Source organism: Pelecanus crispus, chromosome 29 (genome assembly GCF_030463565.1).
Source record: "Pelecanus crispus isolate bPelCri1 chromosome 29, bPelCri1.pri, whole genome shotgun sequence".
Classification (NCBI taxonomy): domain Eukaryota; kingdom Metazoa; phylum Chordata; class Aves; order Pelecaniformes; family Pelecanidae; genus Pelecanus; species Pelecanus crispus.
Window position 1 is genome coordinate 1,093,447 of NC_134671.1, and position 17,602 is coordinate 1,111,048.

Genomic DNA, 17,602 nt, shown 5'->3' on the forward strand with positions numbered 1-17,602 from the left:
GAAATGGGAGCAGCTGTTGGGTATGGGTGGTATGGAGGTATGTGTGCATGGAATGTTGGAGGGATGGAGGGATAGAGTGATGGCTGGAGGGTTGGGTGGATGGAATGGTTGGTTGAATGAATGGAGGAATGGATGGATGGATGGAGGTTTTGTGGTTGAGTGGACGGCTGTATGGGTGTGTGTTTGAATAGATCTATCAGTTAATGGAGGTATGGATAGATGGATGGATGAATGGTTGGATGGGTGGATTTTTGGATGGATGAATGGTTGACTGGGTGAATGAGTGCACTGATGGATGGTCGGATCGATTGATGGACAGACCGATGAGTTTGTGGCTGGTCCATGGAGTCGGTTGTTTGGATGGCTGGGCAGAGACATGGTTGGATGGAAGGATGGAGGGATGGCTGGATGGCAGGTTGATGGATTAAATGAATGTTTAGGTGTTTGGATGATTTAATGGAGGAATGGATTCAAGGAGTGACTGAAGGAAAAAGGGACAGGTTGATGGATGATGATTAGATGAGTGTGTGGCTGATTCATGGACTGGATGGTTGACTGAATGGTTGGATAGATGCTTGGAGTGAAGGGTGGATGGATGGATTTATGAGTGGAGGGATGGCCAGATGAACACGTGGCTTGTTGAATGTATGGAGAACTGGACACTTGTGGGATGGATGGAGGGGTGGATGGATGAATGGGTGGCTGGATCGATTGATGGATGGACAGATGGTGGATGGTTGAGTTTGTGGCTGGTTCATGGATTGAGTGGTTGAAAGGACTTTATAGTTGCATGGTTGGATGGAAGGACAGAAGGCTGGATAGCTGGATGGATGTTGGGGTAGTTGGTGGGCAGTTTGGAGGATCAAGTGAATGGTTTGATGATTGGATGATTCAATGGAGGGATAGATTAAAGAATCAACTGAAGGAAAAAGTGCAGGGAAAGAAAGGCGATTGGCTGAACAGATGGATGCATTCTTGGAGGACTTGGTGGAGTAATGCACAGATGATCGGATGGTAGAGGCTGGATGGAATGCATGGTGGAAAAAAGGTAGGAGTGGTGTATGGTTGGGGCAAGTTAGGTGGGTGGGTGATCAGGTGGGAGGATCAGTGGAGAGATGGGTGAGAGGAAGGATGTGGATGGCTGGATGCTTGGAGGGATGGTGAGTGGAAGAACACTAAGGATGGATGGAAGGACAGGTGAGAGTATGCCTGAGAGAGATGATAAATGGAGTGATGATGAGCTGAATGGATGGATGGATGGATGGGCCAACGGTGGGATAGAAAACAAGATGGAGGGATGGAAAGATGGAAAGACGCATAGACTTTTCTATGTTTATGCCCTGGATTGTGCCCTCTGTGTTGCAGCTGCAGCTGAGCCGGAGGAGGAACCCCCATCCCAGCCGATCCTGGGCGAGCTGACGGCCTCGCAGGTCACCCCCGACTCCGTGCAGCTGGAGTGGAGCGTCCCCGAGGGCACCTTTGACTCTTTCACGGTGCAGTACAGGGATGCGCAAGGCCAGCCCCAGGTGCTGCCCTTGGACGGTGGTTCCCGCACGGTGACGGTGCCGGGTCTGTCACCATCGCGCCGCTACAAGTTCAACCTGTATGGGCTGTGGGGTCGGAAGTATCTGGGCCCTGTCTCCACTGATGCCATCACAGGTGAAGGTGTCCGTGGACCATTTCTGTGTCCCTTGTGGTCCCTGGGTTTGCTGTGTGGCTGGAGCCCGTTGAGTGGGAACATGGCTTAGCTGCTGACTTGGGGAGGGCTGTAGGGATGGGTAGTTGTATGGTGGGAGATTGGAATGAAGGGGTGGAGGGTGGATTGCCGGGTGGATGGATGCATGGATGGATGGATGGATGGAAGAATATATGGGCGGATGGATGGAAGATGGATTGATGGAGGGCACTGTGGTGCAAAGTGTGTTTTAATAGGAGGAGAGAAGGATCGATGGTTGGGCAGATGGATGCATCGGTGGAAGTTGGGTGTCTGGGAGGACAAATGTGCAGATGGTGAAACAGGTTAATGGGTGGGTGAATGACGTAATCGAGGAGCAGATTTGCCAAGGGATGGCTGGCGATGCTGGCAAGTGGCATGGGGAATGGTGGGATGGGTGGCAGTGGGGAGGAACGGGTGTTGGGATGGATAAGTGAATCACTGTTTGGATGGTTGAATTTGTGGGCTGATGGATGGATGGACAGTGGTGCTTGGAGCAATGGGTGACTGGATGGCTGGAAGCATGGTTGGATGGACAGATAAAAGACAGGACTGGATGGATGCGTGGTTGGATGGTTGGTGGAGTTTACTGGATAGATGGACGGGTGGGTGGGTGGGTGGAAGTTCAGACTGCAGGCTATTTAGAGTCATATAACCATTTAGGTTGGAAAAGACCTTTAAGGTCACTGAGTGCAAGATTTGTTTGGTTGAAGAGATGCATGGATAGATAGGTGGCTGTATGTTATGGAGCTGTGTCAAGGGAAGTTCCGATTGGACATTAGGAAAAGGTTCTTCACTGAGCGGGTGGTCGGTCACTGGACCAGGCTCCCCAGGGAAGCGGTCAGGGCACCGAGCCTGTCAGATTTCAAGGAGCATCCGGGTGACGCTCTTAGTCGTGTGGTTTAGTGTTAGGTAGTCCTGCAGGGAGCAGGGAGTTGGACTCGGTGATCCTTCTGGGCCCGTTCCTTCTCAAGGTTTTCTGTGATTCTGTGATTGTATGGAAGGGCTTTTTGATGGATTAATGGATGCATGGAGGGCTTTTTGTGTGTATGGATTTTTGGATGGACAGGTGATTGAATCGGTAGATGATTTAGTGGAAGCATGGCTAGATGGTAGGATTACTGAATGGGTCTAGTGTGGACGAGTTTGTGGCATGGTAAAGATGAAATGATGGTTGGACGGAGGCACGACTGTATGGGACGATGGAAGAATGGATGAATGGATGGCTAGATGGCCATTTGGCTGGGTAGCGGTATGGTTGGAGGCTTAAACGAATGCTTAGGTGGTTGGACGCTTGATGCGTAGCCTGATGTCAAGGACCAACTGAAGGAAAAAGGTGAGGATGCATGATTGTTTGGATGGAGGCATGGGTGGATGTATTGACTGGTGGGTGTTTATGCCCTGGAGTGTGCCCTCTCTGTTGCAGCTGCAGCTGAGCCGGAGGAGGAACCCCCATCCCAGCCGATCCTGGGCGAGCTGACGGCCTCGCAGGTCACCCCCGGCTCCGTGCAGCTGGAGTGGAGCGTCCCCGAGGGCACCTTTGACTCCTTCTTGGTGCAGTACAAGGATGCGCAAGGCCAGCCCCAGGTGCTGCCCTTGGATGGTGGTTCCCGCACGGTGACGGTGCCGGGTCTGTCACCGTCGCGCCGCTACAAGTTCAACCTGTACGGGATGTGGGGTCGGAAGCGTGTGGGCCCCGTCTCCACTGACATCGTCACAGGTGAGCATATCTGTGGGCCCCGTCTGTGTCCCTTGTTGTCCCTGGGTTTGCTGTGTGGCTGGAGCCCATGGAGTGGGAACATGGCTTAGCCGTTAACTTGGGGAGCGGTGTAGGGACGGGCACTTGTATGGTGTGAGATAGGAATGGAGGGTGGAGGGTGGATTGGAGGAATGGATGCATGCATGGATGGATGGATGGAAGATGGATGGACGTGTGAGTGGATTGGTGGGTGTTTATGCCCTGGATTGTGCCCTCTGTGTTGCAGCTGCAGCTGAGCCGGAGGAGGAACCCCCATCCCAGCCGATCCTGGGCGAGCTGACGGCCTCGCAGGTCACCCCCGACTCCGTGCAGCTGGAGTGGAGCGTCCCCGAGGGCACCTTTGACTCCTTCTCAGTGCAGTACAAGGATGCGCAAGGCCAGCCCCAGGTGCTGCCCGTGGACGGTGATTCCCGCACGGTGACGGTGGCGGGGCTGTCACCATCGCGCCGCTACAAGTTCAACTTGTACGGGGTGTGGGGTCGGAAGCGTGTGGGCCCCGTCTCCGCTGACGCTGTCACAGGTGAGGTGTCTGTGGGTTCCTTCCATGTCTCCTTTGGGCTCTGGATTTGGAGCTGTGCAGGAGCTGTGGCAGGGCCTGTGCTGCTGCCTTGATCGTTGTGGGAAATGGGAGCAGCTGTTGGGTATGGGTGGTATGGAGGTATGTGTGCATGGAATGTTGGAGGGATGGAGGGATAGAGTGATGGCTGGAGGGTTGGGTGGATGGAATGGTTGGTTGAATGAATGGAGGAATGGATGGATGGATGGAGGTTTTGTGGTTGAGTGGACGGCTGTATGGGTGTGTGTTTGAATAGATCTATCAGTTAATGGAGGTATGGATAGATGGATGGATGAATGGTTGGATGGGTGGATTTTTGGATGGATGAATGGTTGACTGGGTGAATGAGTGCACTGATGGATGGTCAGATCGATTGATGGACAGACCGATGAGTTTGTGGCTGGTCCATGGAGTCGGTTGTTTGGATGGCTGGGCAGAGACATGGTTGGATGGAAGGATGGAGGGATGGCTGGATGGCAGGTTGATGGATTAAATGAATGTTTAGGTGTTTGGATGATTTAATGGAGGAATGGATTCAAGGAGTGACTGAAGGAAAAAGGGACAGGTTGATGGATGATGATTAGATGAGTGTGTGGCTGATTCATGGACTGGATGGTTGACTGAATGGTTGGATAGATGCTTGGAGTGAAGGGTGGATGGATGGATTTATGAGTGGAGGGATGGCCAGATGAACACGTGGCTTGTTGAATGTATGGAGAACTGGACACTTGTGGGATGGATGGAGGGGTGGATGGATGAATGGGTGGCTGGATCGATTGATGGATGGACAGATGGTGGATGGTTGAGTTTGTGGCTGGTTCATGGATTGAGTGGTTGAAAGGACTTTATAGTTGCATGGTTGGATGGAAGGACAGAAGGCTGGATAGCTGGATGGATGTTGGGGTAGTTGGTGGGCAGTTTGGAGGATCAAGTGAATGGTTTGATGATTGGATGATTCAATGGAGGGATAGATTAAAGAATCAACTGAAGGAAAAAGTGCAGGGAAAGAAAGGCGATTGGCTGAACAGATGGATGCATTCTTGGAGGACTTGGTGGAGTAATGCACAGATGATCGGATGGTAGAGGCTGGATGGAATGCATGGTGGAAAAAAGGTAGGAGTGGTGTATGGTTGGGGCAAGTTAGGTGGGTGGGTGATCAGGTGGGAGGATCAGTGGAGAGATGGGTGAGAGGAAGGATGTGGATGGCTGGATGCTTGGAGGGATGGTGAGTGGAAGAACACTAAGGATGGATGGAAGGACAGGTGAGAGTATGCCTGAGAGAGATGATAAATGGAGTGATGATGAGCTGAATGGATGGATGGATGGATGGGCCAACGGTGGGATAGAAAACAAGATGGAGGGATGGAAAGATGGAAAGACGCATAGACTTTTCTATGTTTATGCCCTGGACTGTGCCCTCTGTGTTGCAGCAGCAGCTGAGCCGAAGGAGGAACCCCCATCCCAGCCGATCCTGGGCGAGCTGACGGCCTCGCAGGTCACCCCCGACTCCGTGCAGCTGGAGTGGAGCGTCCCCGAGGGCACCTTTGACTCTTTCACGGTGCAGTACAGGGATGCGCAAGGCCAGCCCCAGGTGCTGCCCGTGGACGGTGGTTCCCGCACAGTGACGGTGCCGGGTCTGTCACCATCGCGCCGCTACAAGTTCAACCTGTATGGGCTGTGGGGTCGGAAGTATCTGGGCCCTATCTCCACTGATGCCATCACAGGTGAAGGTGTCCGTGGACCATTTCTGTGTCCCTTGTGGTCCCTGGGTTTGCTGTGTGGCTGGAGCCCGTTGAGTGGGAACATGGCTTAGCCGCTGACTTGGGGAGGGCTGTAGGGATGGGTAGTTGTATGGTGGGAGATTGGAATGGAGGGGTGGAGGGTGGATTGCCAGGTGGATGGATGCATGGATGGATGGATGGATGGAAGAATATATGGGCGGATGGATGGAAGATGGATTGATGGAGGGCACTGTGGTGCAAAGTGTGTTTTAATAGGAGGAGAGAAGGATCGATGGTTGGGCAGATGGATGCATCGGTGGAAGTTGGGTGTCTGGGAGGACAAATGTGCAGATGGTGAAACAGGTTAATGGGTGGGTGAATGACGTAATCGAGGAGCAGATTTGCCAAGGGATGGCTGGCGATGCTGGCAAGTGGCATGGGGAATGGTGGGATGGGTGGCAGTGGGGAGGAACGGGTGTTGGGATGGATAAGTGAATCACTGTTTGGATGGTTGAATTTGTGGGCTGATGGATGGATGGACAGTGGTGCTTGGAGCAATGGGTGACTGGATGGCTGGAAGCATGGTTGGATGGACAGATAAAAGACAGGACTGGATGGATGCGTGGTTGGATGGTTGGTGGAGTTTACTGGATAGATGGACGGGTGGGTGGGTGGGTGGAAGTTCAGACTGCAGGCTATTTAGAGTCATATAACCATTTAGGTTGGAAAAGACCTTTAAGGTCACTGAGTGCAAGATTTGTTTGGTTGAAGAGATGCATGGATAGATAGGTGGCTGTATGTTATGGAGCTGTGTCAAGGGAAGTTCCGATTGGACATTAGGAAAAGGTTCTTCACTGAGCGGGTGGTCGGTCACTGGACCAGGCTCCCCAGGGAAGCGGTCAGGGCACCGAGCCTGTCAGATTTCAAGGAGCATCCGGGTGACGCTCTTAGTCGTGTGGTTTAGTGTTAGGTAGTCCTGCAGGGAGCAGGGAGTTGGACTCGGTGATCCTTCTGGGCCCGTTCCTTCTCAAGGTTTTCTGTGATTCTGTGATTGTATGGAAGGGCTTTTTGATGGATTAATGGATGCATGGAGGGCTTTTTGTGTGTATGGATTTTTGGATGGACAGGTGATTGAATCGGTAGATGATTTAGTGGAAGCATGGCTAGATGGTAGGATTACTGAATGGGTCTAGTGTGGACGAGTTTGTGGCATGGTAAAGATGAAATGATGGTTGGACGGAGGCACGACTGTATGGGACGATGGAAGAATGGATGAATGGATGGCTAGATGGCCATTTGGCTGGGTAGCGGTATGGTTGGAGGCTTAAACGAATGCTTAGGTGGTTGGACGCTTGATGCGTAGCCTGATGTCAAGGACCAACTGAAGGAAAAAGGTGAGGATGCATGATTGTTTGGATGGAGGCATGGGTGGATGTATTGACTGGTGGGTGTTTATGCCCTGGATTGTGCCCTCTCTGTTGCAGCTGCAGCTGAGCCGGAGGAGGAACCCCCATCCCAGCCGATCCTGGGCGAGCTGACGGCCTCGCAGGTCACCCCCGGCTCCGTGCAGCTGGAGTGGAGCGTCCCCGAGGGCACCTTTGACTCCTTCTTGGTGCAGTACAAGGATGCGCAAGGCCAGCCCCAGGTGCTGCCCTTGGATGGTGGTTCCCGCACAGTGACGGTGCCGGGTCTGTCACCGTCGCGCCGCTACAAGTTCAACCTGTATGGGATGTGGGGTCGGAAGCGTGTGGGCCCCGTCTCCGCTGACACCGTCACAGGTGAGTGGAGCTGTTGGACCAGCAATGCTCTTGCTGGAGCTGTGTTTGGGTTGTGGCAGGAGCTTGGGCAGGGCCCACTGAAGATGCTTGGCCCATCTGGGAAATGGGAACTTCTCTTGGGGGTTGTTGAGTGGGGGGCTGGATGGAGGGACGGGTGCAGCAGTGTTGAAGGTAGTAAGGGCAGAGGAGAGAGAGGGAAGCCTGGAGGGAGGGAGTGATGGGATACGTGTGGTTGGATGAGTGTGTGGCTCGTTGGGTGAGGAGATGGCTGGCTGGCGGGCTGAATGGCTGGCTGGATGATGGTGGGTGGTTGGTTAATAGGTTGATTGGATGGATAGCTGATTGAACAGATGGTTGCCTGGATAGATGTGTGGTTTGATGGAAGGGTGTGTGATAGGATGGTTGCGTAGAGGAATGGATTCAAGGACCGATGGGTGGAATAGTGCACAGAGAAATGGTTGATTGGATGGATGGAAGCCTGGATGGTTGGATGGAGAAATGGAGGGAGAGGAAGTTGCACGGACAGACTGAGAAGGGGATTGCTGAGTGGATGAAGAGAGTGATGAACACATGGATGAATGAATGGGTGACGAGACGGGTGAGCGTACACCTGGCTTAATGAGTAGATAGATGGCTGCTAAGATGTTTGTTTGGGTGATTTGGCTGATGGTTGGATGGTGACGTGGATGAATGGACAGACGGATTTAGCGTGGAAGGATTCATGTGTGGATGTTTGGAAGGCTGATGTGAGGAATGGTGTTAAGGATGGCTGGAGGGACAGGTGGGTGGATGCTTGGGTGAGCTGACGAGTGTAAGGATGATTAGTTGAGTGTATGCATGGATGGGTAGATGAATGGTTGTGTAGAAAAATGAATGGATGGATGGATGCTTGGAGAGACAAGTGGCTGTTTATGTTGCAGCTGCAGCTGAGCCGGAGGAGAAATCACTGACCCAGCCGATCCTGGGCGAGCTGACGGCCTCGCAGGTCACCCCCGGCTCCGTGCAGCTGGAGTGGAGCGTCCCCGAGGGCACCTTTGACTCCTTCTCGGTGCAGTACAAGGATGCGCAAGGCCAACCCCAGGTGCTGCCCTTGGACGGTGATTCCCGCACGGTGACGGTGCCGGGTCTGTCACCATCACGCCGCTACAAGTTCAACCTGTACGGGATGTGGGGTCGGAAGCGTGTGGGCCCCGTCTCCACTGACATCGTCACAGGTGAGCATATCTGTGGGCCCCGTCTGTGTCCCTTGTGGTCCCTGGGTTTGCTGTGTGGCTGGAGCCCATGGAGTTGGAACATGGCTTAGCCGTTAACTTGGGGAGCGGTGTAGGGACGGGCACTTGTATGGTGTGAGATAGGAATGGAGGGTGGAGGATGGATTGGAGGAATGGATGCATGCATGGATGGATGGATGGAAGATGGATGGACGTGTGAGTGGATTGGTGGGTGTTTATGCCCTGGATTGTGCCCTCTGTGTTGCAGCTGCAGCTGAGCCGAAGGAGGAACCCCCATCCCAGCCGATCCTGGGCGAGCTGACGGCCTCGCAGGTCACCCCCGGCTCCGTGCAGCTGGAGTGGAGCGTCCCCGAGGGCACCTTTGACTCCTTCTCGGTGCAGTACAAGGATGCGCAAGGCCAGCCCCAGGTGCTGCCTGTGGACGGTGATTCCCGCACGGTGACGGTGGCGGGTCTGTCACCATCGCGCCGCTACAAGTTCAACTTGTACGGGGTGTGGGGTCGGAAGCGTGTGGGCCCCGTCTCCGCTGACGCTGTCACAGGTGAGCATATCTGTGGGCCCCGTCTGTGTCCCTTGTGGTCCCTGGGTTTGCTGTGTGGCTGGAGCCCGTTGCGTGGAACATCTCTTAGCACTTGCCTTGTGGAGCGGTGTAGGGCACTTGATTGGTGGGAGATTGGAATGGAGCGTGGAGGATGGATTGGAGGAGTGGATGCATGGATGGATGATGGTTGGAAGATGGATGGACGTGTGTGTGGATTGGTGGGTGTTTATGCCCTGGATTGTGCCCTCTGTGTTGCAGCAGCAGCTGAGCCGAAGGAGGAACCCCCATCCCAGCCGATCCTGGGCGAGCTGACGGCCTCGCAGGTCACCCCCGACTCCGTGCAGCTGGAGTGGAGCGTCCCCGAGGGCACCTTTGACTCCTTCTCGGTGCAGTACAAGGATGCGCAAGGCCAGCCCCAGGTGCTGCCCTTGGACGGTGATTCCCGCACAGTGACGGTGCCGGGGCTGTCACCATCGCGCCGCTACAAGTTCAACTTGTACGGGGTGTGGGGTCGGAAGCGTGTGGGCCCCGTCTCCGCTGACGCTGTCACAGGTGGGTGCGTCTGTTAGCCCCATCTATGTCTCCTTTGGAACTGGGTTGACGTGGGTCAGGAGCTGTGGCAGGGTCTGTCCTGGGTGTGTTTGGCCTCTTGGGAACAGGAACATCTCTTGGGTGCTGACTGGGTTGGAAGGATGGGAGCATGCAAGGTTAGCGTCATGGGTGAATGGATGAAGTATGGAGGGATTAAGTATGGTGGATGGATGGATAACTAACTACATGAAAGATGAAGGGAGCATTGGGTGAACGAATGTTTGTTTTCTTGATGGATGGGTGGGTGGATGGATGTTTATGCCCTGCATTGTGCCCTCTCCATTGCAGCCCCAGCTGCACAAGAAGAGAAGCCACCATCCCAGTCCCGCCTGGGCGAGCTCACAGCCTCCCATGTCACCTCTGACTCCGTCCAGCTGGAGTGGAGCGTCCCTGAGGGCACTTTTGACTCCTTCACAGTGCAGTACAGGGATGTGCAAGGCCAGCCCGAGTCACTACTTGTGGACGGTGGTTCCCGCACGGTGACAGTGCCAGGGCTGTCACCGTCCCGCCGTTACAATTTCTACCTGTACGGGGTGTTGGGGCAGAAACATCTGGGTCCCATCTCCCTTGACACCATCACAGGTGAGGGCATGTGCTGGATCTGTCCATGTCCCCTTTTGGGCACTGGGTTTAGAGTGTGATAGGAGTTTGGGCAGGGCCTGTCCTAGTCCCTTGGGCCTGGTCGGAAATGGGAACATCTCTTTGGCACTGACTGGGGGATGTATGGATGATGGGAGCATGCGAGGTTGGAGGGATGGAGGAATAGGTTGATGGAAAAATGTTTGTTGGATGGATGGATGGAAGGTTGGGTGGATGAGGGAAGGGCTGGATGGATGGGAGCATGCAAGGTTGAAGGGATTGGGCAATATTGATGGATGCATGGTTTATTGGATGAATGGACACACGGATGGAGGGATGGATGGGTGCAGGGATGGTGACATGGATAGATTGATGAATGATGGACAGTTGAAGGGGGGATAAAGGTGCATGGAGGATGGATGGATGGTTAGAGGAATGTTTGGTTGGTTGTTGAACATATGGATGGATGGATGGAAGTTTATGCCCTGCATTGTGCCCTCTCCATTGCAGCCCCAGCTCCACAAAAGGAGAAGCCACCATCCCAGCCCCACCTGGGCGAGCTCACAGCCCCTCATGTCACCCCTGACTCCGTGCAGCTGCAGTGGAATGTCCCTGAAGGCACCTTTGACTCTTTCACGGTGCAGTACAATGATGCGCAAGGCCAGCCCCAGGTGCTGCCTGTGGATGGTGGTTCCCACACGGTGACTGTGACGGGTCTGTCACCATCACGCCGCTACAAGTTCAACCTGTACGGGGTGTGGGGTCAGAAGCGTCTGGGTCCTGTCTCCATTGACACAGTCACAGGTGAGGGCATCTGTGCACCATTTCTGTGTCTCCTTTGGGTACTGTTTTTGGGGTGGTGTCAGGAGCTCCTGGTCCCTCGGGTCTTGTGGAAACTGGGAACATTTCTTGGGTGCTAACAAGGGTGTGGGTGATGGGATGGGTGCGTGCCAGGTTGGAGGGTTTGGTGCGTGGATGGATGGATGGAAGTTGCTTCTATGATGTTTTAACTAACTGGATGACGGACAGGATGAATGGATGGATCCATGGGCTTGTGGGAAATGGGAAGAAATTCTTGGCACTAAGTGTGGGATCTACGGAGCATGAAGGTTGGAGGGATGGAGGGACAGACTGATGGATGTGTGGAGAATGGATGGGTGGATGGATGTTTAGTTGGTTGGTTGAATGGGTGGATGGACTGAAGGTTGGTTGGACAGATGAATGGACAATGGAGGGTTGGATGGATGGAAGGATGGGTGGATGGTTGGGTAGACTGATGTAGTCATGGGCAGAGGAATGTGTGCGTAGATGGAAGGGCAATGGCTCTGGAGGAGACACAGTGTGGGTGGATGGGGGTGGGTGGGTGAAAAGATGGACAGGGTGACTGGCTGGCTGGCTGGGTGGGCCGATGAATGAAAGGCTGGTTGGACAGATGGTTGGCTAGCCGGGCAGATGGGTGGATAGGTGCTTTTATGGACGGTTGGCTGGCTGATGGTTGGATGGTTAAATAGATTGGTGGATGGACGATTGGATGGTTGGACGTTTGGACGGTTGATGCTTGGATAGGTGGATGGTTGCTGACTGGAAACCTGGATGGTTGGCTGGAGTAATGGTGCGTTGGAGCCCTGGGTGGGGTGTCTGGTGGGGAGGGACCCCTGGGGGCTATGGGGGACCCATGGGGATTTTTGTGGGGTTGGTGGTCAGGGTGTGGGGGGGTCCAGACTGGGGTTCTTGTGGGTGGATGGGGGGGCAGTCGGTGGACAGGTCCTTGGGGGGCTGTGGGGGGGGTTGGTGGTCTCAGCGGCTACACCCCTCCCCCACCCAGGCGCCCCGGCGACCCTCTGGGTAGGGACCGTGTGGCCCCGCAGTGCCCGGCTGCACTGGGCGCTCCCCCACGCCCCCCCCGATGGCTACGACCTCGTCTATGGCCCCCCTGGAGGAGCCCAGCAGGTAACGACCCCCCAAAGCACCCTAAAACCCCCCTGGGGACCGCAGTATTCCTTGTGGGACGCCAATACCCCCCCCCCAGGCCCCAGTAATCCCTTGGAGACCCTGATCCTCCCCTGGATCCCAATATTGGGGACCCCAATATTCCTTGTAGGACCCCATTAACCACTCAGAGACCCCAATACCCCCCAGATGCACCCAAATATGCCTTGTGGGACCCCCAACGCTCCCTTAAGGCACCCCAGTGCCCCTTCCAAGACCTAAATAAGCCCCTGGGAGACCTCAGTAACACCCTGGAGGACCCCAATAACCCCTTGGGGGACCCCAGTGTTCCCTGTGGGGCCTGAATAACTCCTTGGGGACCCCAATCCCCCCTAGGGACCCCAATATTCCTTGTGGGACCCCCATACCAACCCCAGGACCCCAATATTCCTTGTAGGACCCCAATAACACTTTGGGGACCCCAGTATCCCTTGTAGGACCCCTAATACTCCCTTAGGGCACCCTAATACTCCCCCAGGACCCCGATAACCCCTTGGGGGACCCCAATAATGCCTTGGGGGACCCCAGTAACACCCTGTGCCCTGCCAGACACTGTGGCTGCCCCCCGAGGCAACGTCCCATCAGCTGTGGGGCCTGGAGCCAGCAGGACGCTATGGGGTGCAGTTGCGGGGCCGGGGGGGGGACACCCCTCTCACCCTCCTGGAAGCCACCTTTGACACCCGTGAGCTGGATGCCTGGGTCCATGGGTGGGGGGTGGTACTGAATCCTTGGGTGGGGGGAACCCAGGCGCCTGGGTCCTTGGGTGGGGGGCACCTGGATGCCTGGGTCCATGGGTGGGGCGGGCTGAGTCCTTGGGCGGGGGGGCACCCAGACACCTGGGCCCATGGGGGGTGGTGCTGAGTCCTTGGGTGGGGGGCACCCAGGCACCTGGGTTCTTGGTGGGGGGCATCCGGATCCCTGGGTCCCCCAGACACTGGGGTCCCCAGAATTCTCTAGGGTGCCTTAGAGGTCCCTGGACACCGGGGTCCCCACACCCCCTGTATCCCCGTCCCCCTCCCCAGCTCCCCTCCCCTACCCGCACCCCCGGGACTGCGCCGAGGAGCAGCTGAACGGGCCAGGGCCTTCGCGCGAGACCCTCGTCTTTCTCGGGGGAGACCCCGGGAGACCCCTGCGTGTCTTCTGCGACATGGAGACTGATGGTGGCGGCTGGCTGGTGGGGCAGCTGGGGGGACACAGGGAGGGGCTGGGGGGGTTTCTATGGGGGGTTATGGGGGGAAGTGGGGGTCTTGGGGATGTAGGGGGTCTTGAGGGCAACAGGAGGAGTGGGAGGCACTGGGAGGGGCTGGGGGGTTGTATGGGGGGGTATTGGGGGCTTTTATGGGGGGAAATGGGGGGCAATGGGGGGGCTGGGAGTCATCAGGGGGTCTTGGTGGGGGTCAGTGGGGGATCCTGGGGGGCACTGGGGCTTCTATAGGGGGTTTTTAGGGGGATATAGGGAGTCTTATTGGGGGAAATGGGAGTCCTGGGGGGCAATAGGGGATCATGGGGGGCATTGTGGGGGCTGGGGGGCACTGGGAGGAATATTGGGGGGGATATAGAGGTTCTATGGGGGGAAACAGGGGTCTTGGAGGGCATTGGGAGTTTTGGGGGGGGGCAATAGGGGGTGGGGGGGTCGCTGGGGGAAACTGGGAGGCACTGGGAGGGGACCCTGCTTGGGGGGGTGTATGGGGGGGTATTGGGGGCTTTTATGGGGGGAAATGGGGGGTCCTGGGGGTCTCTATGGGGTCAGCGGGGGCTGGAGGGTGTTGGGGCCCCCCTTGACCCCCCCCCCCAGGTGTTCCAGCGCCGTCAGGACGGGGGCACCGATTTCTGGCGGGGGTGGGACGCCTACGCCCATGGCTTCGGCAACATCACCGGGGAGTTCTGGCTGGGTGAGCACCCAGGCGTCCGGGGGGGACCCAGGAGTTCAGGAAGACCCAGGAGTTTGGGGGGACCCAGGAGTTTGGGATAGGGGACTCTGGCATCTGGGGGGACTTGGGGGACCCAGGTGTCTGGGATAGGGGACCCAGATGTCCAGGAGGGGACCCAGGCATCCAGGGGGACTTGGGGGGACCCTGGCATCTGGGATAGGCGACCCAGGTATCCACGGGGACCCAGGCATCTGGGTGGGTGACTGGGGGGACCCAGGCATCCAGGGGGGACCCAGGCGTCCGGGCAGCGGCGGTGGCCGGACGCAGACTTGGGGGCGCAGGGAACGAGGCACTGCACGCGCTGACGGTGGGGACCCCCACGGAGCTGCGGGTGGATCTCCGCACCCCGTGGGACGCCGCCTTCGCCCGCTACCGTGACTTCGCCGTTGCCGGCCCCGAGGAGCATTACCGCCTCCACCTTGGTGCCTACAGCGGCACCGCTGGTATGGGGAGGAGGTTATTGGGGGGGGTGTTTGGAGGGGTCTTGGGGGTCCTGAGGCAGTCTCGGGGGGTCCCTTGGCCCATGAATGTGGTCCCTGGGGGGGTTTGGGGGTTCTTGAGGTGTCTTGGAGCATCCTGGGGGGGGGTCTTGGGGGTCCCTTGGCCCATGAAGGGGGCCCTAGGGGGGAATATTGGGGGGTCTCATGGCCCATGGGGGTGGATGGGGGGGGCCTTGGAGAGGTCCCAAGGGAGTCTTGGGGGAGTCTTAGGGGGGTCATGGAGGGGGTCTTGGGGGGTTCTAAGGGGTCTTGGGGGATCCTGGAGGGTCCCGAGGGGGTGTAGGCATCCTGAGCAGTCTTGCAGGGCTCCTGGAGGGGTCTTGGAGGGTCCTGAGGGGTCTTGGAGGATTCTGGGGGCAGCACTTGGTGGGTCCTGAGGGGCTCTTGAGGGGGTCCCTTGGCCTATGAATGGGGTCTTGGAGGGGCTCCAGGGGGGTTCTGAGGGGGTCTCTTGGCCCATGGGGGGATGCTGTGGGGGTCTCCAGCCTTGGGGGGGGGGGGGGGGGTGTCCCTGGTGCCTTCTTGGGGAGGTCTTGGGGTTCTCCAGACCATATGGGGGCTCCTGGGGGGGTCTTGAGGGGGGTCTCTTGGCCCTGGGGGTTCATGGTGAGATTCCTGGGGTGGTCTGGGGGGGTCTCTGGATCATAAAGCAGTCCCTGGGGGGGTCTGATGGGGTCTGCTGGGGGGGTCCCTGGGGGTTCTTTGGCCCTGGGCAATCCTGGGGAGGTCCCTGGGGGGAATCTTTGCGGGGTCTGATGGGGCCCAACAGGGTCCCCTGACTGGGGGGACCTCGGGGGGTTTCCTGGGGTGTCACTGGGGTGCTCTTGGGGGGAATTGGGGAGGTCCCTGGAGGGGGTCCATAGGGGGTCTGGGGGTCTCTGGACTATGGGGGTCCCTGTAGGTCTGAGGGGGGGTCCCTGGGGGGGCCCCGGGATCCCTGGGGGTCTGACAAGGGGGTCCCGCAGGGGACGCGCTCTCCTACCACGCCGGCAGCCCCTTCTCCACGCGGGACCGGGACCCCCGGGGCCGCCCCCGGCCCTGCGCCGTCTCCTACACCGGAGCCTGGTGGTACCACAACTGCCACTACGCCAACCTCAATGGGCGCTACGGGACCCCCCACCACCACCAGGCACGCTATAGGGGCCAGGGAACTATGGGGGGCATAGGGAGCAAGTAGAGGGGGCCAATGGAGCCAGAGTGCGGTTAATGGGGGCTATAGGGCGGGATAATGGAGTCTATAGGGACCACAAGGGAGTCTATAGGAGCTGTAATGGGGTCTATAAGGGCCATAGGGAGCCAATAGGGGCTAGGGGCGAACTATAGGGGACCATAGGGGGTGACTGGAGGGGGCGAATGGGGCCAGAGTGCAGTTAATGGAGACTATAGGGGACTATAATGGAGTCTATAGGTGCCATAAAGGAGCCATAGGGGGCCTATAGAAGCTGGGGGGACCTATAGGGGGACCATAGGGGGCAAGCGGAGGGGGCTGATGGGGCCAGAGTGTGGTTAATGGGGGCTGTAGGGGCCATGGTGGTGGTGGGAGGAGGTATAGGGGCCATAACGGGGCCTATATGGAGACTATAAGGGCCAGGGAAGCCATAGGGGGTGACTGGAGGGGGCCAGTGGGGGCAGAGTGTGGTAAATGGGGACTATAGGGGACTATAATGGAGTCTATAGGTGCCATAGGGGACCTATAGGGCCATTGGGGAGACCTATAGGGAACCATAGGGACAGAAGAAGGGACTATAACGGTTAGCAGGGGCCTAAAGCAGCTGGGCGGGGAGGGATCTATAGGGACTACAGGGGAGCTATATGGGCCATAGGGAGGCCTGTAGGGGCATACAGGTGCCTATAGAGGCTATATGGGGGTCTACAAGGGGCCACAGACAGGCCTTAGGGGCTACATGAGCCATCCAGGGGTCTCAGTGGGTCATAGGCAGGTTTATAGGGGCCCACAGATGTTTACAGGGGCCACAGGGGACCTATAGGGGCATGGGGGGGGGTGGTGGTATATAAGGGCTATATGGGGTTCTATAGGGGAAATGGGGGCTCCTATGGAGGTCACAAGGGGGCCTATAATGGGGCTATAGTGACTATAGGAAGTTCTATAGGGGCTATGGGGGAGGATGTCCTATGGGGGGACCTATATGGGCACTATGGAACACAGGATGCCTGTGGCACTGCCCGCAGCAGCGGGTACCTATGGGTGACTGGGGACTGTGGGGCCCACACAACCATGCACCCTATAAACTCCGTAGGGCCCGAGACCCTATAGAGGCTAGCCCCAGATCCCCTCTGTTGGGGCATGGGGTCCTATAGGAGCTGTGGGGCCTGGGGCAGGGGGAGGGGGTCTCTGGGGAATCTGTAGGGTTCTGTAGGGTGCATATAGGGTGCCTATAGGGCCTGATGGACCCCCCCCCGGATCTCCCCAGGGCATCAACTGGTTTCCTTGGAAGGGCTTCGAGTTCTCCATCCCCTTCACTGAGATGAAGCTGCGGCCGCAGCGCGACTGAGGGGACCCAGGCATTGGGGGGACCCAGGAAGGAGGCCGGGGCATGCGGGGGGGCAGAGGCGAAGCTTTGATTTGGGGGGGGTGGGTAATAAATCTGCCTGTAACCCCCTCCCCCAGTGAACCCAGGCATCTGGGGGGGACCCAGGCGTCCAGGTGGCCCCAGGCAGGGGTGCAGGCAGCGGCCCCAGGCATTCCGGGC

General features: G+C 57.3%; 1 protein-coding gene across 1 annotated transcript in view; it reads left to right on the top strand.

The window, feature by feature from the left end:
• TENASCIN-X (tenascin-X) overlaps positions 1–17,404 on the top strand; it is a 67,770-nt gene extending 50,366 nt beyond the window's left edge. Inside the window, 17 exon segments of the mRNA XM_075725317.1 lie at positions 1,366–1,659; positions 3,147–3,434; positions 3,700–3,993; positions 5,463–5,753; positions 7,235–7,528; positions 8,449–8,742; positions 9,008–9,301; positions 9,560–9,853; positions 10,181–10,474; positions 10,982–11,275; positions 12,297–12,421; positions 13,010–13,142; positions 13,483–13,634; positions 14,256–14,352; positions 14,673–14,834; positions 15,857–16,020; positions 17,324–17,404. Of these exon segments, the coding sequence (XP_075581432.1) occupies positions 1,366–1,659; positions 3,147–3,434; positions 3,700–3,993; positions 5,463–5,753; positions 7,235–7,528; positions 8,449–8,742; positions 9,008–9,301; positions 9,560–9,853; positions 10,181–10,474; positions 10,982–11,275; positions 12,297–12,421; positions 13,010–13,142; positions 13,483–13,634; positions 14,256–14,352; positions 14,673–14,834; positions 15,857–16,020; positions 17,324–17,404 (3,845 nt within the window).
• The last annotated feature ends 198 nt before the right edge of the window (positions 17,405–17,602 follow it).